This window comes from Mus pahari, chromosome 21 (genome assembly GCF_900095145.1).
Source record: "Mus pahari chromosome 21, PAHARI_EIJ_v1.1, whole genome shotgun sequence".
NCBI classification, from domain to species: domain Eukaryota; kingdom Metazoa; phylum Chordata; class Mammalia; order Rodentia; family Muridae; genus Mus; species Mus pahari.
Genome location: NC_034610.1, coordinates 22,401,541 through 22,424,409, shown reverse-complemented (window position 1 = coordinate 22,424,409; position 22,869 = coordinate 22,401,541). Strand labels below are relative to the sequence as shown.

The window sequence follows — 22,869 nt, the reverse complement described above, 5'->3', positions numbered from 1 at the left end:
GCCCACTCCTTCCTGGGGACGAAGTGTGAGCAGTGGCGCTGGGGTGCAGGTGCCAGGTGCCGACGGGGCTGTGAGTGTGGAGAGTATTTGGGATTTAAATAGTCAAGTAGCCTGAGTCTTTTGGTATTGATTTGTCTGCTGGAGAGAGGGGTTATGCCATCCCAAGGGTGGGTGGTCTAGACTGTCTCAGGGCCAGCACCCATTTTGCAGAAGAGAAAACTGAGGTCTCTCTTAAGCATCACGGTGCCAAGGTCGGCAGGATGCAGCTTGCCTCCGAGTAGCATGGCCTTGCAGCTGAAGCAGGTGCCCCGTCTTCCCCCCACATCTCCCGATTCTTTTTCCTTCCTCTAACGCCAGGGCCTCTTTTGTCTTTATCTGGCGCAGGCAGCCAGAATTGAAGCAGGAGTTGTGTCTCCGCTGCCCTGGAGCCTGGATTCTAGCACTGCCCCTCACCAGCACTGCTCCGCTCCTGGAAGTGGGACTCCACGGCAGCCTCTGTCTGTCGGGGTCCCATGGCCCTGCCTGCCCTGCCCGCCCTGCCCCGATCTCACGGGGAGCATGGACCACTCTTGATGTGTCCAGTTTAAGTCCTTTCTATCCTGGCCAGCATGGGTGATGGGGAGAAGCTTCTGGAAGGTGCTGGGCCTGGGGCGGGACGGCTTTGCTTGGGGTAGAATGCAGAAGAGGCAGCGGCTCTTCCCTGGGGATTGTGGAGCCCAGTCCTGGGTACTTTGGAGGACAGAGAGAAGCAGCCCTCATTCCCTGTCAAAGCAGTGGGGGTCAGGCGGGGGCACTCAGAGGGCTCAGCGTCCCCGTCACTCAAGGCTGTGCAGAGAGGGCTGGCTGGCATGCAGGGACAGGGACGGGGACGGGGTCGGGGACGGGGACGGGGACGGGGACGGGGACGGGGCTGTGTGAGGATGTAGGTAAGGCAGGCGGCCATGTGGTCTGGTATTTTCCTGACACAGCTGCGGGAACTTGTAGACCCGGGTGTGCATCATGCTGCCAACGCTTGCCAGTGTGACCTTGAGTGGGTCCTCATTTGTAACTGGTACCCTGCCACCCTGCTCAGCCTCCAGAGCCCCGGGACTGGGACGGCCCTCCCTCACAGCCTCCCCTGGACGGTGGGACCTGCCTTGCTGTTGGCCCGTGGGCTGCTCACACTGAGCGAGAAGGGTCACAGAGAGGGGCAGCTCTGTGGCTGTCAGGCCCAGGAGGGTAATGCCTGCCACCTGCCTCCTGCGCGCCCAGCCCCTCCCCAAGAGTACACTGAACAGGCTTGGGAATTAAAGTCATAAACAAAGCAGATGTGGCATCCGTCTTTTTGACAGCGCTGCCAGCCAGGTGATGGCTGAGCGGAGGAAGGCTCGGTTTATGAGGAGATAGGAAAAATTTACTGTTGGCTGCTCCCAGGGGCTGGAAGTCCGGAGAGGGAGGGCAGGATGAGCTGGCTGGGGCTGTGTAGGGAGGGCTCTTTACCCACCGTGCTGGCTGCAGATAGAACCGTCACAGCTCTCCCAACAGCTAGTTTAAACTGCATTCATTCGTGTTTTATCAAGATCTGACCTGGGAGTTTGCATTTCATCTTTATGGTAACCCATTTTATAGATGAGGAACTGAGGCTGAGAGGTTAAGGACCTCCTTAAGGTCACACAGGTAGGTAGCTGACAGATCTAGGATTTGGACCCAGGGCTCGGGGGTGTCCTGCCCCCAGGTTTCCTCAGCCTTCTTGTAGGATCTTTCTACCATCTCCTCCATAGAGGGACCAAGGAAGCCTTCCTTCTGGGAAAGCGGGGAAGGACAGTATTTTGAGGTGTTTGGTAGCCAGGGGATGCTGGGTCCTTACTCCAAACCCTTTTCTCGGTTTTTCTATTGGGAAATCATGGCTTTTATTTAGAGGCTAAATGTGAGGTTGGGAGATGGCTCAGTCAGTAAAGTGTGTGCTTCGCTAGCATGAGGAACTGAGCTTGATGTAGAATCCATTTACACAAGCCAGATGCGTGTGCGCCCGTAATCCCAGGTCTAGGGAGGTGGAGAGAGGTAGATCCTGTGCTCAGTGACCAGTCAGCCCAGCCTACTCAGTGAATCCAGGCCAGCACGAGACCCCGTCTCAAAACGGAAACAAAGATTACAAATCCCAGTGTGGATGGCTTCCTGAGGAGTGGCATCTGAAGGTGATCTCGGGCCTACACACAGACATACACACAGACACAAACACTCACACACAAACACACATACATTCAGACTCACACAAACATACACACACACTCACACACAAACACACATACATTCATACTCACACACATACTCAGACACACACAAACACACACACAGACACAGACACTCACACATACACAGACACACACACATTCACAAATACAGACACATATACACACAAAACAGACATGCAGGTATGCATACTTAGACACACATACACACATATGCATACACTCATGTGCACATGCACACTCTCACACACATGGACATATAAAGACACATGCGCAGGCACACACATACACATAGACACATATACACACACATGCTGGGTGGGAGAGAAGAGAGACAGGGAGAGGGGGAGGGGAAGGGAGAGGCTGAGTGTGTGCCAAGCCTGTGCTACTTCCACTGGGAGCAGACCTGCCTCAGAATTCTCTAGCAGCCTGACAGCTCCAGAGAGAAGGGATCCCATTCTGATGGGGGGGGGGGGTTGGGGAGGGAGCGCTTTGGAGGGAAGTAAGGAGTTCTGGGAGCCGAGGCAGGTTGCACACTTAACTGAGAAGGTGTCCCTGAGACTTCCAGTGACACTCAGGCACACACCTGAGGAGGGAGAGGGAGCACCGTATGGAGAGAGAGCTGGGAGAGCCCAGGCCAGGGAGTGGGTAGAGTGTGCAAAGGTCCTGAGGTGCGCTCAAGCCCGACCCGTGCTAGGAAGTCATGAGACCCTCTTCCCACAGTGCTAAAGCGGGGCAAGAGGAGGGGGATAAGGCTAGAGAGGTGGAGAGGGGTAGCCTGGGACACTTGGTGACTAGCAAAGCCTGGATAAGGAGGACGGTGGGACCCACCCGGTGCTCCAACCGTCCCCTCTGTCTGCTGTCTGGGAAGGAGCTGCTGGATGGATGGCAGAGATGGCTGTGACCCAAGAAGACAGGGACAGGGCCTGGGCCAGAGGCATGTCAGTGGCGAGCAGAGCAGGGGTCCTGCAGGGGCCAGGCTGTTGACAAGAAGCCAAGGATGGAGCCTGAAGTCCAATGGCTGAGCTCACCTCATCTGGGAGGGGCAGGGTGGAGGAGGAGTGGGCGGGGACTGGGCAGGAGCTCAGTCTAGGATCCCAGGGAGGGGTCAGCACAGACAACAAGTGAGCAAGGTTGGGGAGAGTCCTGCCAGGAAGTGAGGGGGAGCCCCTGGGAGGAAGTGGCCTCACAATGGGATGACTTGGGGAGCAACAACCACTGAACTCAGCCGGCTTAGGCAGGCCTGCGCCTGTGCCTGCAGTGTCTGGGAGGTCTCCCGGAGACAGGCCCCACACTTTTGCTTTCTGCTGCCACACCTTTGTGTCCCCCTCCCTCACTCTTGCCTGCTCCAATTCTTCCCCACCCTCTGCCAAAACACATCTGTGTTTGCAGAACTTGGGAGGCAGAGGCAGGATGACCACCCTAGTTTCTGAGGCTGGCTTGGGCTATAGAGTGAGACCCTATTCCCCCCAAACAACCCCAAACCCCCAGCTAACCAAACAGACACGGATAACAGGTATGGAGTCAGGAGGGAGTCCCGAGGGGGATGTGGAAGTGAGTCTTGTCAGCATCCCCTTCGTGGGGTGGGGCAGCCCAGGATACAGGGACGCTAGATAGCCCATACATGTGCTGCTGTCTTGTAATAGTGTAGGTATTGTATGTGCATTGATATAATTGTCTGTATTTGTGTGCGTGTGCGTGTGCGTGTGCATGCGTGTGCGTGTGTATGCGTGAATCTGCATGTCTGGGCTGGCAAGGGAACTGGCTCAATCCTGAAGGCGTCTCCAGAAGCGGAACTCAGGTGGCAGGGTGGGGCACTCAGGGGAGTGGAGAGAGCTTCGGACTCTGATTATTTCAACCTTGAAAACTCATTCCGATCACAATTTACAACCTGGCGACAAAGGCTGCGGTCTCCGCAGTAACCACGCTCAGGGCTTTGAGGGAGAAAATCCTCCCTCTGTTCCCAGCTGCCTGTCACCCGTGGCTGAGCCAAATGCATCTCTGCCTCGCGGTGCCCCGGGACACAATTAGGACATCTTCAAACTGTTGCTGCTGTCACCGTACCATGTGTCTGGAATCTATCTCCTCCTGCTACGGCTCCTCTCAAACACGTGGGCCTCACCTCCTCCCAGAGCTGCGAGGCTGCTGCTGGGCCTGGGGTTCCACTCACCTGGAAAAGGGGACACTCACCCCCTCACACCCCCCTGGCCACCTCCCTGCTTTGGACCTGCAGACAAGGAATCTCCAATGTTGTCTTGGGCCTGGGGTAGGGAGAAAGGGTTCAGATCACCACCTATTGAAGGGTGCTTTGGCCTGTCACTATTGCCTTCTGGGGGTACAGGCCTGGAGTCCCAGGCTTGGGAGGGAAGGGAAGGGAAAGAGAGAAGGGGAGAGACAGAAGATAAAGACCGAAGGCTCACTCACAGTCTGGCTCACTCTTGGGAAGGGATCTTGCTCTGCGTCATCTGTGGCTGAGCTAGCATATTGAGGAGCCAGTGGCCAGCCCTGTGCTTTGCTAGCTGGGGAGTCAAGGGGGCTGGGCATGGGTCTGCACCTAGATCCCTTCCCCAGACACTCTCGTAGAGACAGGCTTTCCCGCTGAGGCAGCTTCTGGAGAGCCTGTCTTTGTCCTTAGCCTCTCTTTCCCCAGTGACTTTTGACCCCAGTGGAAACCGGGCTGGGCTATCTAGGACAGGCGATTTGGGAAGCAAGTCCACCCCCCTCTGCTGACTTCTCTCTCCTTGGCTCTCTGCGCCCCGCCCCACCCAGCCCCTTGGTGGAGATTCTGATAAGAAGACAAGATGGGCGGACTGGGAGATGTGCGTTCTGCTGCTCCAGCTGTTTGTGCCGTGACCTAGAACTGACAGAGCTGTTAGCAAGCCAGACAGGGAGGCTGAGAGGTGGCACAGGCCAAGTGTGGAGGGAGAGGTGTGCAGGCTCGCTCTGGAGGGTGGGATACTTGCCGTGCCACCCAGAGGCCACACCGTATCTGTGTAGCTGGAGCACCCCTCTCCTGGCCTCTGCTTTCCTATTTGTGACAAGATGGTTGGGGCAGGTAACCGACAGCCCAGACCCAGGATATTGCTGTTTGACATCTCCCATGTCCACTCTCAACCAATGAATACCTACTCTGGGTGAGCCAAGGCTAGTCCTGGCCAACAGGGCTAAGCGACCAGGCCACCCCCTAGTGACAAGTGCCACAGTGGTCAGCCCTGCCTCCCAGGTCCAGGGTCTGTGACTGCCTTTCCTGGTGTGAAGGGGTTGGAGGGCGGGGCACACAGTAGAGAGGGCGCTGATCTCTCCCTACCTCAGGTCTGATTCTGAGGCGCCTGGGGCAGGAGGATGGACCTGTCTTCCTGAGTTCCCAGGGAGCAGGGGCTGAGTGCTAACCCAGCCCACTCGTCTTTGTATGTGATCTTACCTTAGGGCTGTCCTTCACAACATGGCGTCTGCTTTGCGGCAAGGCAGCGTGTAGGGCTATGGCTTGCAAGCACCCTGGGCTTCCGGAGGGCTCTGCCCATTTTCTCTCTCCTTCTCCGGCCACCTCTGGGCCCTGGACCCTCTCCCCAGCTCTCCTCCCTGCTTCCTTCTCGTGCTCAGCACTGAGGACAGCCTGGGGTTAGGATGTCTGCATCAGGCTCCCGCAAGGACCCTGCTCGTTGCCCGGCATTTCAGCGCCTTAGTCTCTCCTCCATCTCTGCAAAGGAACTGGTTAGCCATGTAAGCGAGGTAAGGATTCACCGATGTCCTGAGACCCACGTGGTAGTTTTTTTTTTTTTAAATATATTTATTATTATACCTAAGTACACTATAGCTGACTTCAGGCGCACTAGAAAAGGGCATCAGATGTCATTACAGATGGTTGTGAGCCACCATGTGGTTGCTGGGATTTGAACTCAGGACCTCTGGAAGAGCAGTCAGTGCTCTTACCCACTGAGCCATCTCTCCAGCCTGAGACCTGACTCTTCCTCCGACCCCCACCTGTGGGATCATCACTCAAGAGCTTTTCCAGAGATCCCAGGTCAGTTTCTAGCTCCCATACGGCGGCGGCTCACAGCCATGTTTAACTCAAGGGAGTGTGATCCCTTCTCAGCTCCACTGGCACATCCAGGATGTGGTACACACATGTAGACATCCAGGATGTGGTACACACATGTAGACATCCAGGGTGTAGTACACACATGTAGACATCCAGGGTGTGGTACACACATGTAGACAAAAGCACTCATATGCATAAATTAAAATAAATAATATTTAAAAAGTAATAAGGAATCCAATGAGCTGATCCTACAAAGCCGGGCCCATCCAGGGCTCAGCACAGCACCTAGCCTATAGGAGCTCAGCAGATATCGGAAGACCCAGTTTTAAAAATCATCACTATCACGTAGAACCCAGGCCGAGAGCTGCCGCCTCTAGGGAGACTTCCTGGCTGTCCCAGTCCAGGGGTTGCTGCTGCCACTTCAAAAGCCCCCATTTTGGCCACCTGTACCTAGATGACACTGGTCGGCCACCAGCCTGTATCTCCCCGCCCCACAGTCTCACAACCATTGGAGCAGGGTTGCTAGAGCCCTATCAGATGAGGGCGCCCAGACCTCTGGAAGCCCAGGGGCTTACACAGGGCGGCTGAACAGGGCGGCCGTCCAGGTGAGCGTCGTAAGAAGCCCTTCCTGGAATGTGTAAGCACCTGACCAACCAAGGTTTGAGTTCACCTCGGGTCACCTGAGATGCCTTTATTAACTCTGTCTCAGAGAGTCTCAGCCAAGGACACACAAGCCATGTTGTGAAGGACAGCGCTAAGGTGACAGGGAGGTCACATATAGATATACCAGGTGGACTATATGGGTGAGGGGTTATGGGCAGGAGTGTGGGTGACCTAAAGTAGCTATGCTGGAAGGTCTGCGTTCAGACTGACTGAATGATGGCTCCTTCCTGGCCACACCAATGGAGGCTCCTTCTATTTATGTCCCCCAGCTTGTAGAACCTCTAGAACCTCCCAGTCACCCTAGGCCACGAATAACAAGGGAAGAATTGCACCCAAGTGGCTGGGAGGAGTGTCCAGTGACCCTGGCCTCTCTCCCTTCTGTGAAGGGATCCAGCTGTTGCACACAGGCACAGGAGAGACACAGCTCCTGCCATGGCTATTCCCAAGCCTGTGGGGGCAACTCTGTCCTTGGTGATTGCAGGCCAGCGGAGGGAGGGCTGGCAGATACCACAGTCCTAAGGATGTTAGCAGGGCTCTGCCTGATGACAGTGGCAGGACCAAGGGGCTTGTCCTGGCTGTTCCCGAGCCTTGTGGAGTGGAGTGTAGGGCTGAGGACTCTCCCGTTTATGCTCTGGTTACCCTCTCTATAAACACATCAGGGCTCAAATCAGGAGGCCTGGCTGTGCCTAGGTGGGGCAGGCTCAGGCCCACACTGCCCTGCTGAGCTCAGAGGGCCTCATGGGTACCCGGTGTGGTGTTCTCTCACAGACCGAGAGCGCATCGGACAGGACTCAGCCTACGAACAGGAGGGGAAGGTGCAGTTCGTGATCGACGCCGTGTATGCCATGGGCCACGCGCTGCATGCCATGCACCGTGACCTGTGTCCCGGCCGCGTAGGACTCTGCCCTCGCATGGACCCCGTGGATGGCACCCAGCTGCTTAAGTACATCAGGAATGTCAACTTCTCAGGTGGGGGCGTGGAACAGGACACTATGCTACACTACGTGGAACAGGGTTACCTGGGGTAGCCTGGGCTATGTGTAAAGGTCTGGGGTACCCTAGGCTATGCAGTTGCAGGGTACAAGGTCTGGGATTTCGGGGTGGGAAGAGTGCTCTCTTCAGATGTTCCGTGCAGGAATCTCCCCAGAGACACCTCTGTCTTCAGTCCATAAACCTCCCTGTGCCTGGGTAAAGGCTCAGCGATGCCCTCCCATGCAGGCATCGCCGGGAACCCGGTGACTTTCAATGAGAACGGAGACGCACCGGGGCGTTATGACATCTACCAGTACCAACTGCGCAACGGCTCGGCTGAGTACAAGGTCATCGGCTCGTGGACAGACCACCTGCACCTCAGAGTAAGCGTGAGGACAGGGAAGGGACATGGGGGACAGAGTGCAGACCCCGGCTGGGCTGCGGGCCCCTGGCTGATGCCAAGCTATCTGAGAGCGAGTCTCTGGCTGCTCAGCCTTCACTAGAGAAGGCAGACATTTCTCCAAGTGTTCCCGATCATGCACTCCCGGCTTACCCAAGAGATGTCATGGCTGTCCTTGCTCTTGGGGTGGCACCCCACACAGTGAAACATTTTGTTGTTGTTGTTGTTGTTGTTGTTGTTGAAAGCATACACAGTGTTGTTGGGTGCTTGGTCGCTGCTTTGCAAAAATGAAGGGGAGACATCTCTTCTCTTTCAGTCACCCTCTCTAGGCAAGGAGCTCCGACAGCCCCGCCCTGCAGGGAACCCCCTATTCTGGATCCCAGAGCCTTCCCAGTGCAGCATATGTCTCAGGACACGATCCCTAGGGAGGGATTCTCCCGAGGTCACACAGCTTGGAGGGACAGATTCTGATCTTGTAACAAGGTTTTTCAGATGCTGGGTAGAGGGGGCACCACATCAGGGTGTGTTCTGTGCAGGAGTCAGAGGCCCGTTCACGGTGGCATATGCACATGTACTGCTGCAGTTCTAACCGTGTGTCTTGCTGAGAGGCCGGTAGCTCCGTGAGGCAGACATTGTCCTCTTTCTCTTTCATGGACGCTGAGCCTGAAGGCTGGGCAGGTGTGTATAGTTCTGAAGGTTCTCTCTTCCCTCCCTGCCAGTCTGTGTGTTCCCACATCCCACCTTGGTCCAGCGCAGATCAGTATGCCCTCTGATCTCTAAGGAAAGGGCCTAAGTCACAATGGCGAAGCCGGTGAGGGCTGGGCCTCCCTGGACGGCTGGCTTCAGGTTGCCCAGGGAGCTACTGCAGGCAGGCTTCCAGGAGCTGAGGGAGAGGACTCGGGGTACCAGGCTACCTGAGGCCAAAGGAAGCCGCCCTACTGAGTCTACAGCATTCCCTGTGGGAGCCACAGGTGGTAACAAGAGGCAAGGTAGTGTCATCCCAGCCGCCCTGGGGACCCATGGAGAACAGAGGTTCCATAGGTCACGTGTTTTCTCAAGCCCCCTGGCTGTAGTGGTGACCCTAGGAGTGCGCTATCTTCATGGGGAGACATGGTTTTCCAGAATATCTACTATCTTCCTGCAGGACCACTACACAGCCACTGCTGCCATTGGCTGCTAGGGTGACACATCCCATAATACACAGCCCAAGACAACCTCTCCATTAGGCTTCGTCTCCACCCTGCCCTGCTCAACTCAGGAGCTCTGTGGACAGCCTCAACCAGCCACGCACATTCCTGAAGGAGAGGGGACTCGGAAACACATGGACCAACACATGGACACACAGACACATAGACAAAGACAGACAGACAGGCAAGCAGGCAGACAGACACACACACAGACACAGACACATAAGCAAGGAGACACACATACATAAACACAGACACAGACAGACAGACAGACACACATATACACAGAAAGACACAGACACAAAGACAGACACATAGGCAGACACAACACAGAGACACAGAAACAAACACACACACAGACATACATACAGACATACACACATATATACAGAAAGACACAGACACACACACACACACAGAGACAGAGACACACAGACACACACATAGGCACACAAAGTCACATAGACAGACACAACACAGAGACACAGAAACAGACACACACAGAGATACATACAGACACACACACATATACACATACACACACACACACACAGACAGAAACATACAGAGACACACAGACACACATAGACACACACACACACACTCATTCACATATACAGACACAGGCATAGACACACAGTCTGTCTCTCTCTGTCTCTCTGTCTCTGTCTCTGTCTCTGTCTCTCTCCCTCTCTCTCTCTCTCATTAGGCCAGGCTTGCTGCTTTGAGAACACACTGACTGCCTTATGACCCTTAGCACACTCCCTTTGACCAGGGCTCCCCCGGTTAACCAGGCTCGCTGGTCCAGCACCTGTAGCTCTCTGGGCCACTGGGTTAGTTCCCATAATGTTGTGAGGAATTCGGCAGAGCGTGACAAGACTCCCCGGCTGGCATTGCTTCCACCAACTGCATCTTCAGAGCCCTGGAGCAGCGCTCTCATTTTGAGCCAGATGTAAAGGAATGCTAACCCCCAGGCGCTCATTAAGTGTCTTCTGATTAAATCTTTGTTCCTGGCTTTCAGCGGAGCAGGACTCCGGAGTCGCTGGGCAGAAGCTGTGGTGGGGGCTGAGCTGCGAGGCAGTCTGTCTCCCACTCCACCGTGCACGAGAATCACACGGGAGGGGCTTGTTCACACAGGCGGGGGCTAGGCGGGTTGAAACGGGCAATTCTAACTCGCTCCTGGCAACACAGTCTCCAGCCTCGGGGTTTGGAAGTCAGGACTCCTGTGTCTTTGCTCCGCATGGGTGACTCGAGGAGTCACCACTGTGCTCTGAGACTCAGTTTCTCCAGATGAGTGATGAGTTTGAAACTCTCCCAGATCACTGGTGTCCGGGTCACACGGTAAGTTGTCTGAGTCTAACTCTCAGTCAGCCAGCTCTGGTGAGGTCCTGAGGCCAGCTCTGTGGTCCTGTCATTGGCAGATAGAGCGGATGCAGTGGCCAGGGAGTGGCCAGCAGCTGCCACGCTCCATCTGCAGCCTGCCCTGCCAGCCGGGCGAGCGGAAGAAGACGGTGAAGGGCATGGCTTGCTGCTGGCACTGCGAGCCCTGCACGGGGTACCAGTACCAGGTGGACCGCTACACCTGTAAGACCTGCCCCTACGACATGCGGCCCACGGAGAACCGCACGAGCTGCCAGCCCATACCCATTGTCAAGTTGGAGTGGGACTCGCCCTGGGCTGTGCTGCCCCTCTTCCTGGCCGTGGTGGGCATTGCCGCCACGCTGTTCGTGGTGGTCACTTTCGTGCGCTACAACGACACCCCGATCGTCAAGGCCTCGGGCCGGGAGCTGAGCTATGTCCTGCTGGCGGGCATCTTTCTCTGCTATGCCACCACCTTCCTCATGATCGCAGAGCCTGACCTGGGGACCTGTTCACTCCGCCGCATCTTCTTGGGGCTTGGCATGAGCATCAGCTACGCGGCCCTGCTGACCAAGACCAACCGCATCTACCGCATCTTTGAGCAGGGCAAGAGGTCGGTCAGCGCCCCGCGGTTCATCAGCCCCGCCTCGCAGCTGGCCATCACCTTTGTCCTCATCTCACTGCAGTTGCTTGGCATCTGCGTGTGGTTCGTGGTGGACCCCTCCCACTCAGTGGTGGACTTCCAGGACCAACGGACACTTGACCCCCGCTTCGCCCGGGGCGTGCTCAAGTGTGACATCTCGGACCTGTCGCTCATCTGCCTCCTGGGCTACAGCATGCTGCTGATGGTCACGTGTACTGTGTATGCCATCAAGACGCGAGGCGTGCCCGAGACCTTCAACGAGGCCAAGCCCATTGGCTTCACCATGTACACCACCTGCATCGTCTGGCTGGCCTTCATCCCCATCTTTTTTGGCACCTCGCAGTCGGCCGACAAGGTGGGTGGTCAGGGAACATGGCCAAGTGGGGACTGAGAGCCCAGGAGCTGCTTTCTTTAAACCTCGCTTGGTTTTCTCTCCAAGTTGGAAATGTCTCCCCCCCACCGCCCCTTGCTCTGTATCTCTTCCTCTTTTTTTTTTTTTTTTCCTGCTGAGGATGGTACAGGCAGAGGCCCCACTCCTCTGTGGGGGGCCCTTGGGGTATATGACCACACACCCCAGGAAGCTGGCCACTTGAGAAATTGCTTGTGGCCTCACCTGGGGGTCACCTCTGGAGCGCCTCCTCCTGTGTGTCTCTCAGGGGCATCTGAGTCTATAGCTGCTAGGCCACAAGATGACAGCCAAGGGCCTCCCATCCTGGATTCCTGCCCTGCAAGGGGCTCTTCTTGGGATCTGGAAGGAGATGCTAGGGTGTGTTTCCCCCCCCCCCTTGGAGATAAACCCTTTAGAATCCAGAGAGAGCTCTATAGCAGGCTGCCCTCACCCATGTGTGGCCACGCTACCCAGAGCTAGCCCTCTTCCATCTTCCAAATGGAGTCAGAGAGGAGAGATTGAGTTTTGAGTCACTTGGGACACTAGCCTCCTTAGAGAGAGAATGCATGTACATAAATGTGTGTGTGTGTGTGTGTGTGCGTGTGTGTGTGTGTATGTGTGTGTGTGCAGATGAAAGCATGGCCTTTTGCACGCATGCACGGTCAGCAGTAGATGAGCTATGTGTGAGGCACACAGGGACAGTGGACACGAGGGACCGGTGTGCTGAGGGACTCGCAGCTGTCTACAAGGAGGAGTGTGTGTGCACACAGGGGTTCGGATGCCGGTGGATACATACAGGTGGCCATGCAGTTGTCTGAGTGAATCTGTGTGTATTCATATGCACCCAGCTGCAGGGACAGGATGTCAGCCAGATGTGCGCGTGAGGTCAGGTAGATGTGTGCAGGTGTTAGCAGGAGTGCATGGCTCCCCTGGGTGTTGTGTGAGGCAGTCTGGGCTGTTCTGGCGAGCCAGTGATGGCTCTCCTGCCTTAACCAGGATTCTCAGGGCTTAACAGCTGTGAGGCATTCCTGTGAGCCATCTAATGAGGTAATTCTCTTTCTCCTGAGGTCACTGTTCAGCCAGCCTTGGGCAGGGTGTGGCTGTAGAGTCAGCCAGGATAGAGGAGGTGCCTGGGTTTGCACAGAGTCTAAGCGCCTCAGTCCCTGCCTGAGTGAAAGCCAAAGTGGGGAGAACTCAGATCCCCAGGGGTCCTCACAGCCCTGGCCCAGAGGCAGGGGACGATGGTCCACACATACCACTGTTGCTCTCTGTGCTTTGTCCCCTGTCAAACCCTATTCATCGCTGGGCAGTGGGGACTGTGGCTGTCAGGGCTTCAGAGAGGACTCGATAACCAAGCTGCAGTGCTGGCTGTCTGCTCTATCAGGGAACAGGATAGTGGCAGGCTGGCCCCAAGGCAGTGAGGTCACACTGCAGGCTGGCCCTCACTTAGACTGTCCCAAGGCCTCCCCTTACCCTGACTCAGGTGCCAGCTGAGTTCTAGAGGACCTCTAGACTGGCTTCTCTAGAAGGGGTCACCAGCCACCACTCCTGGGAGCCACATAGACCTGTACACAGGGGACACCCGAAGCTGCTGGAGCCAGAGGCCAGCTCCAAGGTTGGAGGGGAACTTTGGGTCCTGGGCCAAGGCGAGGGTCCAGGCGGGCGGCCACTCTCCCACCCTGAGGTGGCTAGTGATGTTGGAGAGCTTCAGAGCAGATCTTCAGCAACCTTAACTCCAGTCTGAGCTGCCCTAGACCCTTCTGTGTCTTCAGAAAGGCTCCTGAAGAAGGGAAATCCAGAAACAGTGACTGTGCTCAGCGCTGGGTGCCATTTATAACCCGGGGCAAAGACACACACACACAGGGCTCCTGTGCACACATCATATAGAGTCCGAACTGTTGCGCATTCTGTCTGTGTGAATGAATAGTGAGTGGGGGCCGTAAGCCCAAAGAGGGGAGCAGGCCCAGCATCTTACACGGGTAAGACAGGGTAGACAGCCTCTACTTTTTTCGGACCCATGTTTCTTCAGAAACACTGCAGCGAGAGTCAGGACGGTATCAGCCACACTCTAGGGCAGGAACCTAGACTTGGGGCATTTCCTGTCTCCTCCATGTCAGCACCTGGAGCCCCAGCTGAGCTGAGAGGGGCAGCTGAGGCCTGGGTCATCTGTCACAAAGAAGGAGGTGGGAGGGGACCTGGGCAGGGCGGTGGCAATTGCTGGGCTCTGTTTGGAGGGCTTCCACCATTGAAGAATGGATTATCCGACACCCAGATTAATGGGCTCCCATTTTGCTAAGCATCTGTCACCGTTAGTGCTGGCGAGCGAGCATGAAATGAGCTTTGACAGCGTTGGTGCCACAGCCATCTTCCACCGGGTGTCGTGGGTCCCCAGTCGGGGCCTGTTCTACAATGGGAAGCACATGGTGGGGGGGAGTCACTGGATGAGGGACTGCTGGGAGCTATTCCAAGGCACCAGTGGGGACTCAGGTCGCTCACAGCAGCCTCGGGCAGGGACCGCACCTATGAAGGTCAGCTCTGGTCATCAAGAACTATGCTGGAGACATTCCTCCAGGTTGGATGTGTGTGTGTGTGTGTGTGTGTGTGTGTGTGTAGGGGTGTTGCAGGACACCACCACACACAGACAGTGCTTCCTGTACACTTAACACTGTTAACTCTGCCCTCGCCACAGCTCTGTGAGGTAGGCTCTGCCTTTTTCAGGCCTGTTTTGTACAGTAAGGAAGCAGGCACAAGGACTGACCTGCCCGCGTTCACACGCTAGGATGCCAGCGTCAGGAATCTCTCTTCTGTTGGAAGCCCTCAGGTGCAGAGTGAGCCTGTGCCAGCTGTGCGTGCTGGACAGATCAGGGCCTTTTAGGATGAGAATCAGCTGAACAAAGGGGGTGGAGCTGGAGCAGGGCAGGGGCAGGGCCAGGTGGGTGGAGTCTTGGTAGAATGGGGCGGTGCTGAGGGGCATGAAGGCGGAGCTGGCTCTGACCCCTCCCTGCGGCCACCCACAGCTGTACATCCAGACAACCACACTGACGGTCTCTGTGAGTCTGAGCGCTTCAGTGTCCCTGGGGATGCTCTACATGCCCAAAGTCTACATCATCCTCTTCCACCCGGAGCAGAACGTGCCCAAGCGCAAGCGCAGCCTCAAAGCCGTGGTCACCGCCGCCACCATGTCCAACAAGTTCACACAGAAGGGCAACTTCAGGCCTAATGGGGAAGCCAAGTCAGAGCTGTGTGAGAACCTGGAGGCCCCAGGTGAGTATATGGCCATTTTCCATTGTCTCCCAGGCCCCGCCCCGCCCTGCCCCACACCTTTGCACAGCCCGCTGAAGGCCTCATTACTACCTGCTGTCTGGCAGGCGATGGTAGGTTGCAGGTTAGGCCCTTCCTGGTGGCTGGGAGAGAACTTAAGAGACCTTGGAAGTGACCACATCCTTCTATGCCGCTGACCTGGTTCCCGCAGGGTGCTGAGACGCCATCATATCCGTGTTCCGGCCTATGTCTATCAGTTCTTCTGGAGGAAGGGGCTACTGTAGAGGCCCAGTTCCTGGAGTCACCAAGGAGGGACCTTTGGCTTTGTCTCTAACGGGGCTGAAAGATGGGGACCCTAGGACGTAGCCATCCTGGGACAGGTGGATGAGGATAAAGTAGGCTGGGACATTGGCTGATGTCCCCATGGGATAGCAATTTCCCCAGACCTTGTCTGGGGCCTCAATAGAGGTCTCTGCTCTTCAGAATTGGCATACAGAGCCATTTGGTGGCAGCAGGGACAGGTTCAACCTGGGCTGGATCTCCAGTTGAGATCCAGAGGAAGTGAGGTTCCCTCCTGATATTCTTTGGGTGACCTCAACATGGTGACTCTCTCCGTGCTGTGGTCTCCCTGTCTCTGGGGTGCTCATCCTCTATGTGGGGTGTTATATCTGATTTCTGACACGTCCTAACCTTGTGACAACAGCTTCCCACACAATTTACTTCACTGTTCTTGTTCCTCTTCCCGGAAAACCATGTGACCCCTGTCCTGCGACCCTGGCCCTTCCTTCAGGTACCGCCTTAGGATGGATAGAGGCAGAGGGTCCTCACAGGACATCCCCTCTGGCTTCCATGTTCACTCGGATGTCAGGGGTCATCAGGGTAGCTGTATCTGTATTTCTGGCTTGAGCACCGGGACCCCTTGCTCCTTCCTATGAACACGTGTCCATTCCACGTAGTTCCCCCAAGGACCCTGTACACTGGTGCAGGAGCAGATCTGCACACAGCTCCACACACAAATTGACGGGTATCCACACATGCACACGCATGCACATACATGCACACACATGCACATGCTGTCTGTCGAGAGTAGGATGTACCCACACTATAACTCAGGAGGGTTATTAAAATCTCAGTTACACTCATCAGCCAGCTGGGGCCTCAGGGTGAGGAGCTTTGCAGAGTTTAATGGCCCCCACGGACGTTGTCCCTCTGTCCTGGTTAGGCTGATCACAAGGTCAGAAAAGGGAGAGTAGTAGGTAGAGGGGAGACAGGTCCTCAGCCCTCCTCCTCCAAGGGTGGGCCTAGAGCCCCCTGCAGCCAGAGCCAGAGGTGGCAGCTCCCTTTGTCCCCTGTCTCTCTCAGTGACAGGGCTCCATGGTGATCAATTCTAGGGACAGCCCAGTGGGGAGTGGGAGGGAGAGGGAGGAATGGGGAGGTGTCACTCCTGTGGAACAGGGACATTTTTCACCCTGTCAAGTTCAGGCCACGTATCTTTAAACAAACAACAGAATAAATAATTTAGAACGCTGATTGCTGGCCGATTGGTGCAGAATCACAGAGCGACAAGCGGTGACCGTTAACCTCGTGCCTTGAGCTGTCTTGCAAATTGCTGTATGGTTGGCTGGTGACTGAGAACCCCCGGGGAGGGCTCTGCCACACCTTCATGCCTCCCGCACATGTAGAGAATGGTGTCAAGTCCCACCCTGGCCTCACAGCAGGAGCGGAGCACCTTTCTGCCCAGCTTCTCAGAGCCGAGGGTTTTCAATTGCCTCTGGACCGAGCTGAGCATCAGCTACTGTGATGTTTACAGGGAGGGAGAACGGTGTTTGCACGGAGGGAGGACTGTATTGGCTGTCACCGGCTTTACGGGGAAGGAGAACCTTTGTTCTGTTAGCAGATTAGTTGCTGAGGAGGTTCAGATTGTGTCTCAGGCCCACTCCTGGCTGGCTGATTCTCTCCATGTGCTAGTCAGTGTGCTGTGCCCATTTTCCAGATGATGAAACAGGCTTTGACAAAAAGCTTGGGGGTTCCCTGGCTTGCAGCTGAGGGCCGAGACTCCCATCTGGCAAGCTCTGGAGCAAGCAGCTCCTGCACATGACCCACGTGCTTCTTTCTTGTCCCTTGTAACTCCTGATGCAGCAGGCCTTGGGCCAATACTCTCCTGCAGGGAGTTAGCTACTGAGGTTTAGGGAGGGTCTTGTAGCTGGGAAACAGTTCTCACTGGTTTACACAGGGATGGCAGAGTCTGGGGAACTGGCTTGTGGCAGCTTGGATTGCCATCGGCAGTGGCTCTGCTGGGACACTGGGGTTTAGCTGGTGGAGGTGTTGGAAGTTTTGGCAGTCCTTTGGGAAAAGAAGTCTAGGCACAAAGGGCCACCTCACTTGTTCTAGCTATAGTAGGGAGACTGAGGTCCAGTAGGAAAAGGAGGAAGCCATCCGAGGTCACCCAGGAAGAAGGAGGCTCCCACCGACTAGAGTGTGTCTCATCTAGCACATCCTGTGTCGCAGCTTCTTCTGAGTCCAGCCAGTCCACCGCAGGCCCGGGATCCCTCCTGGTTCTGTGGCTTCATCCCACCATCCTCTCGGTTTCCCAGCTTCCTGGGGAGATGCAGGGATAAATACCACTGTTTCTATCCTTCCCTGAATGTTAGGGCACGTTTCCTTCCATCGCACCCAGCTTTGCCTGGAATCCTTCTGTGGACAGGGAGCTCGCTACCACATAATGCCCCTTGCCCACCTTCTCCACTAGCCAGGAGAAAGTTATTTCTTTAGCTGACCTGAACCCTGGTCTCAGTACTTCCCGAGGTCCCAGAAGGAAACCAAGAGGCTCAAATCAGATGGATTCTTGTCTCTCTCTAATGTCAAGGAAGGTAACAGGTGCACAGGTGGACAGGAGTGATGTGTGGGCCCAGGTTCCTTCCGTCTTGTTGCTCCTTTGGTTCCCTAGGGATGGAGGCTGGCTGTCTCCAGTTTCTGCAGATGCGCAAGGGAAACAGCTGCCTCACTCAGGCTGTGGTGGAAGTTGGGCAGCATCTCTCCTACTTTGCTTTCTATTGTTGTGATAGATGCAGCTTGGGGCCCCTGGGGGAGGGATTTAGTTCATCTTAAAGGTTATATAGCCCATCGTTGAGCTAAAGTGGGAACAGAAGGCAGGAGCTTGGAGCAGACGCCACAGAGGATGGCTCTTCACTACCTTGTTCCTTGGCCTTTGCTTCGTTAGCTTTTCTACACATCTCAGACACACCTGCGTGAAGATGGCAGCGCCCGCAGTGGGCTGAGCCCTTCCAAATCACTCATTAAGGCAATTCTTCACAGATGTGACCACAGGCTAATCTGATCTGGCTAATCCCCCAACTGAGACTCCTTCAGATGACTCCAGGTTGATAACTGACCCTAACTAGGCCACCATCCCTCCCTTGGATTTAATTAACAAGATTTACCATAGAGCCTGCTCAGCTGCAAGAGAGGCTGGGAAGTATTGTCGTTAGCTTGGCAGCCATGTGCCCAGTGTAACCGGGAGGGAGTCAGGGAGGTGGCCTGTGGACCTCCATGCTGCCCCACCCCACCTCCTCTCTTCTAGGTCACATGTCCCTGGCCCAACCCAATGGGTGTGCCTCCTCTTGAGAGCAGAAAGACTCCCAAGGGAAACGAGGCAGTTCCAGATGGAGATGGCATTTCTCCCTACCCAGCCTCTCTCTGCCCCTGCCCCAGGCTCCCTGTCACTGCCACTGAGGGAGACCCTGAAACCTGTCAAGGCAGGGTAGAACCAAGGGTGTGGCAAGCGTCTTCATGCCTCTAGTCCCAGGTCGCTGACAGCTGGGGCAACCCACTGGGCTGTAGAACAGAAGGTCTGAACCCTGGTGGGTGGGTGGGGGCTCACATTACCTATGGGAGCTGGTACTGTCACCTGACTGGGCCCCTAAGGAAGGGTCCTTCAGGGTGCTGTGGCCAGGAAATGGGAAGACCCCAGATGTGCTTCATCAGTCTTAGCTGGGCTGGGGGACACAAGTGACAGCCAGAGTGACCAGGGCAGAGAAAGCCTGGTCGGACAGAGGCCTCTGGGCGGAGGGGGATGGGCAGGTTAGCAGGAACGGATGGGACGGGCATCTCTGGGATCAGGGACTTGTGCTTTCCTTGTGTAAGCCCACTGTGTGTGTCAGCTGCTTGCCAGCCAGGGCCCCTCTGTGACATGGTTTCCTCTCAGCACCAGTCTCCCCCTCCAGCTCACTGTTCTAAAATGCTGAGCGCTTTCTCTTTCAAAATATCAGGGGCTGAACCTCTGAAAGAGTTCCCTTGGAGGGTGCTTTAAGAGTCTATGACTGCATCACACATCCTAAGGACTATTTAAGACATGGATAGATTTAGGAGGCGACAAGGCTTCTATAGGGGAGGTGCTCAAAGATGGGGGGGGTCACATCTGGAGGGATGCTCCAGGTAATGGTTCACAGGAGCAAAGATGTGGTGTGCAGAATTCTGTGTGGGACGGGGTCTGGGGACCTCATGAGAGGTAGGTTTGGGGGGGTGGGCCCTGCACCCAGTTGGGGGTACCCTGGGTTGGGGGCCCTAATGGAGTTCTGTGCTGAGCAGCACCTCTGGGGGGGGGAAGGCCCTGGAAGAGGTAGTGCTGACTCCCCAAATCTTCTGGTCTCTCCCCAGCACTGGCCACCAAACAGACCTACGTCACTTACACCAACCATGCAATCTAGCCGGGCTGCGGAGCCAAGCAGGCTGAAGAGCCACAACCTCTGAGGATGGTGCATCCAGCCAGGGCCATTCCCGAGGGCCCTGCTGATGTCTGCCTGCCTCGTGGGCATCCACGAATGGGGCTTGGTGCTGAGAACAGTAGAACCCCCGGCCATCACTGCTGGGCAAGCCGTGGTGGGCAACCGGAGGAGGCTGAGTGGCTGGGGCAGCTCCAGGTTGTGCCACACAGGTCTTCCTTCTGGACCAATGGTGTGTCCTACCCCAAAGCACAGGGGCTCTGTCTTGAGAGCCCGGTCCTGGCTTTTTCTCCCTCCTTCTGCCTCCGTCTGTCTTGTTGGTGACCCCAGCTGGTCCCCACCCCGTCTTTGCGTTTCTCTTCTGTCTCTGCTCTGCATGTGTTGTCTGTTTGGGCTCTTTACTTCTGTATTTTCCTTTCTGCTCCCGCCCTTCCCCGCCACCTGCCCTGGTCCCTCCCCTGCTGCTCCCTGAGTTGCCCCAACCCCACCAGTCATTTTCTCTTCTGCACCACTCGACCTCATTTCCTTCCAGCCTCTTCCCCTCTTTGCCTCATCCACCAACTCTTTCACATCACAAAAGAGAAAAAAAAAGGAGGGATCAACCCCCCCCCCAAAAAAGCCCAAACAAAAACTAATCTTGAGTGTGTTTCGAAGTGCTGCGTCCTCCTGGTGGCCTGTGTGTCCCTGTGGCCTGCAGCCTGCTCGCCCACCCTACCCGTCTGCCGTGTGTCCTGCCCGCCTGCCCGCCTTGCCCTTCTGCCAACGACACGGAGTTCAGTGCCTGGGTGTTTGGTGATGGTCTCTGATGTGTAGCATGACTGTTTTTATACCGAGAACATTTCTAATAAAGATAAACACATGGTTTTGCACCTGGCCTGCGTGTCCACTGCGGGCCCCGTGCTCAGCCACCGCTGGTGGCCAGAGGTCGGCAGGGGCAGAAGGACTGTGAACTCCAGAAGGCTCCTGGGCATTTCATGCGGAATGAGCAGGACACTGCAGAGTGCTGCAGTGCCTAAGGGGATTGAAGAGATGGCTTGGTGGTTAAATGTGTCTTACAGAAGACCCAAGTTTGGGTCCCAGCATCCACATCAGCATAGATGCAGGGGATCACCTGCTCTCTTCTGGGCTAACCTGGGCACACACCTACACACACACACATAGTTAAAAATAAATCTTTAAAGAAAGAAACCAGCACCTCTCCAGGCAAGGGCGTCCCTTGCAGAATTTGGCTCAGGATGCCAGGGTCCCCAGTCCAGTCCTGATTTCCTATCTTCAGGTGCTTGGGTGCCTGGGGCCCATGTGTTGGCACATGGCACTGTACAGGTATGACTCCTTGTGGTCTGTGTGTCTTGTCTCCTCTTTCGTGTGCTTGGGTGTCTTCCTCATATGCATCTGTCCTAGCCAGTGGCAAGTGTGTGTGGCAGGCATGCAAGCGTCTGTTGTTAGCAGCTGGTTCCCTTGACAGGTTGGGAGGTAGGCAGGGGTCGTGGCCAAGAGGCTGGGCTCTGCCAGGAGCTGGCAATGGGATCTGACCCTGGTTCTTGGCACTCCCCAAATTCTTCTACCCAACAGCTAATGACAGGGCTGTGGACATCATAGCCAAAGGGACAGAGGGGCCCTGGACAGGGATGCAGATGACATCACTGGGTGGTGTCAGGTGTTGAGTTCCCCCGAGCCCCCTGAGCCAGCCCTTACTCCTGGGGGCCAGCTCTGCTCCGCCCCTCGCCTCACCAGATTTCTGAGTGGTACCCAGGATGTGTGAGGAAGGGAGAAGAGGACTGGCTGTCTGGTGGGATGGTCCCACAACTGTTCAGATTAGGTTTTGGCCAGCCCTGTGCTACAACTAGGCTCATTCAGGCAAAGCCAGAGTACCAGATCACAGACTTCTGGAAGCTTCCAGGTGAATAGGTATATGGGGCAAAGGATTGACTTTAGAGGAGAAAGGCATCCTCTGGGGCTTCCTGCAGCACCCGCCTTGCACCTCCTCAGCTCTGAAGCTCAAGGCTTCTCAGGTAGAAGGCCTGGCCCAGAGCTATAATGCCACGCTTGGCAGCCCATTCCCACTGTGCGTGGTGACATCACTTTTGATCTATAGTTTGGAATCATCTGTCTGTTCCTCTCATACCTGGGAGGGGCCGAGGTCGGTCCCCAGCCTTCCTTCCCCTGTGTGAGCAGGTGAGAGAGCTGAGGAAACTCAGCTACCAGGGAGCCCTTGGGAAGCCACACTAACCCGGAAGCACTGATTCCTGTGGGAAGGTGATGGTCACAGATTGTTAAGTAGGAAGCCTTGAGCTGGGTGGGTCTGAACCCCTGAACCCGAATGTGGGTACTGAAAAGTGGGGGCCCGTGGGCCCAAGGCTGGCAGGAGTAACACACAAGTCAGGGCTGTCTGGCGACATGGGAAAGTAGGGAAGGGTCCATACGCACTGGTGGAAGACGGGAGCGCGCTGGTGTGAGGGAGGTTCTTCCCCAGGCCAGCTGGCAGCTCCCCTATCGCTGTAAGGGGACTGGTATCTTGGGCTGCTTGCACACTAGACGCGCCCTCTAACCACTGGGATTACCTCCAGTCTCCTCTTGTTTTTATTTTCTGTTCTCAGACAGGCTTCCTTTACATTGAACTTCTTAGTTCTGCTGCCCCAGAAGCTGGGGCAGCTGGATAACAAGTGTGCATGCGCTCCCAGCCACACAAACAGGTCTGTACCCCTCCCTCTCCAGCCACATTGTTTAGGTCTGTACCCTCCCCCAACCCCACGGACAGATCTACACCCCCTAGTCACAGGGACAGCTCTGTACTGGCCTTCCCCCCACTCTCTGCCATACAGACGGGTCTGCACCCCAGCCACATGGACAGGTCTGGTCTGCACCCTCCCCCTAGTTCATAAGGGACACTGAGCCACGCGGATAGGTGCTAGAGACGCCCAGGCGCTTATATTTCAGTAAGACAGGACAATGGAATCCCCGTAGGGCCTGACCATCCTCCTGGGGTCTCGATCTTGAGGAGGTTAAAT

At 55.9% G+C, this 22,869-nt stretch overlaps 1 protein-coding gene across 1 annotated transcript in view; it reads left to right on the top strand.

The window, feature by feature from the left end:
• The window catches only part of Grm4 (glutamate metabotropic receptor 4), an 89,056-nt gene extending 68,326 nt beyond the window's left edge, over positions 1 to 20,730 (top strand). Inside the window, exons 7-11 of the mRNA XM_021220979.2 lie at positions 7,699 to 7,899; positions 8,149 to 8,285; positions 10,911 to 11,846; positions 14,897 to 15,143; positions 19,797 to 20,730. Of these exons, the coding sequence (XP_021076638.1) occupies positions 7,699 to 7,899; positions 8,149 to 8,285; positions 10,911 to 11,846; positions 14,897 to 15,143; positions 19,797 to 19,846 (1,571 nt within the window). The 3' untranslated portion in view covers positions 19,847 to 20,730. The remainder of the gene's footprint in view (positions 1 to 7,698; positions 7,900 to 8,148; positions 8,286 to 10,910; positions 11,847 to 14,896; positions 15,144 to 19,796) is intronic.
• Positions 20,731 to 22,869: the final 2,139 nt, after the last annotated feature.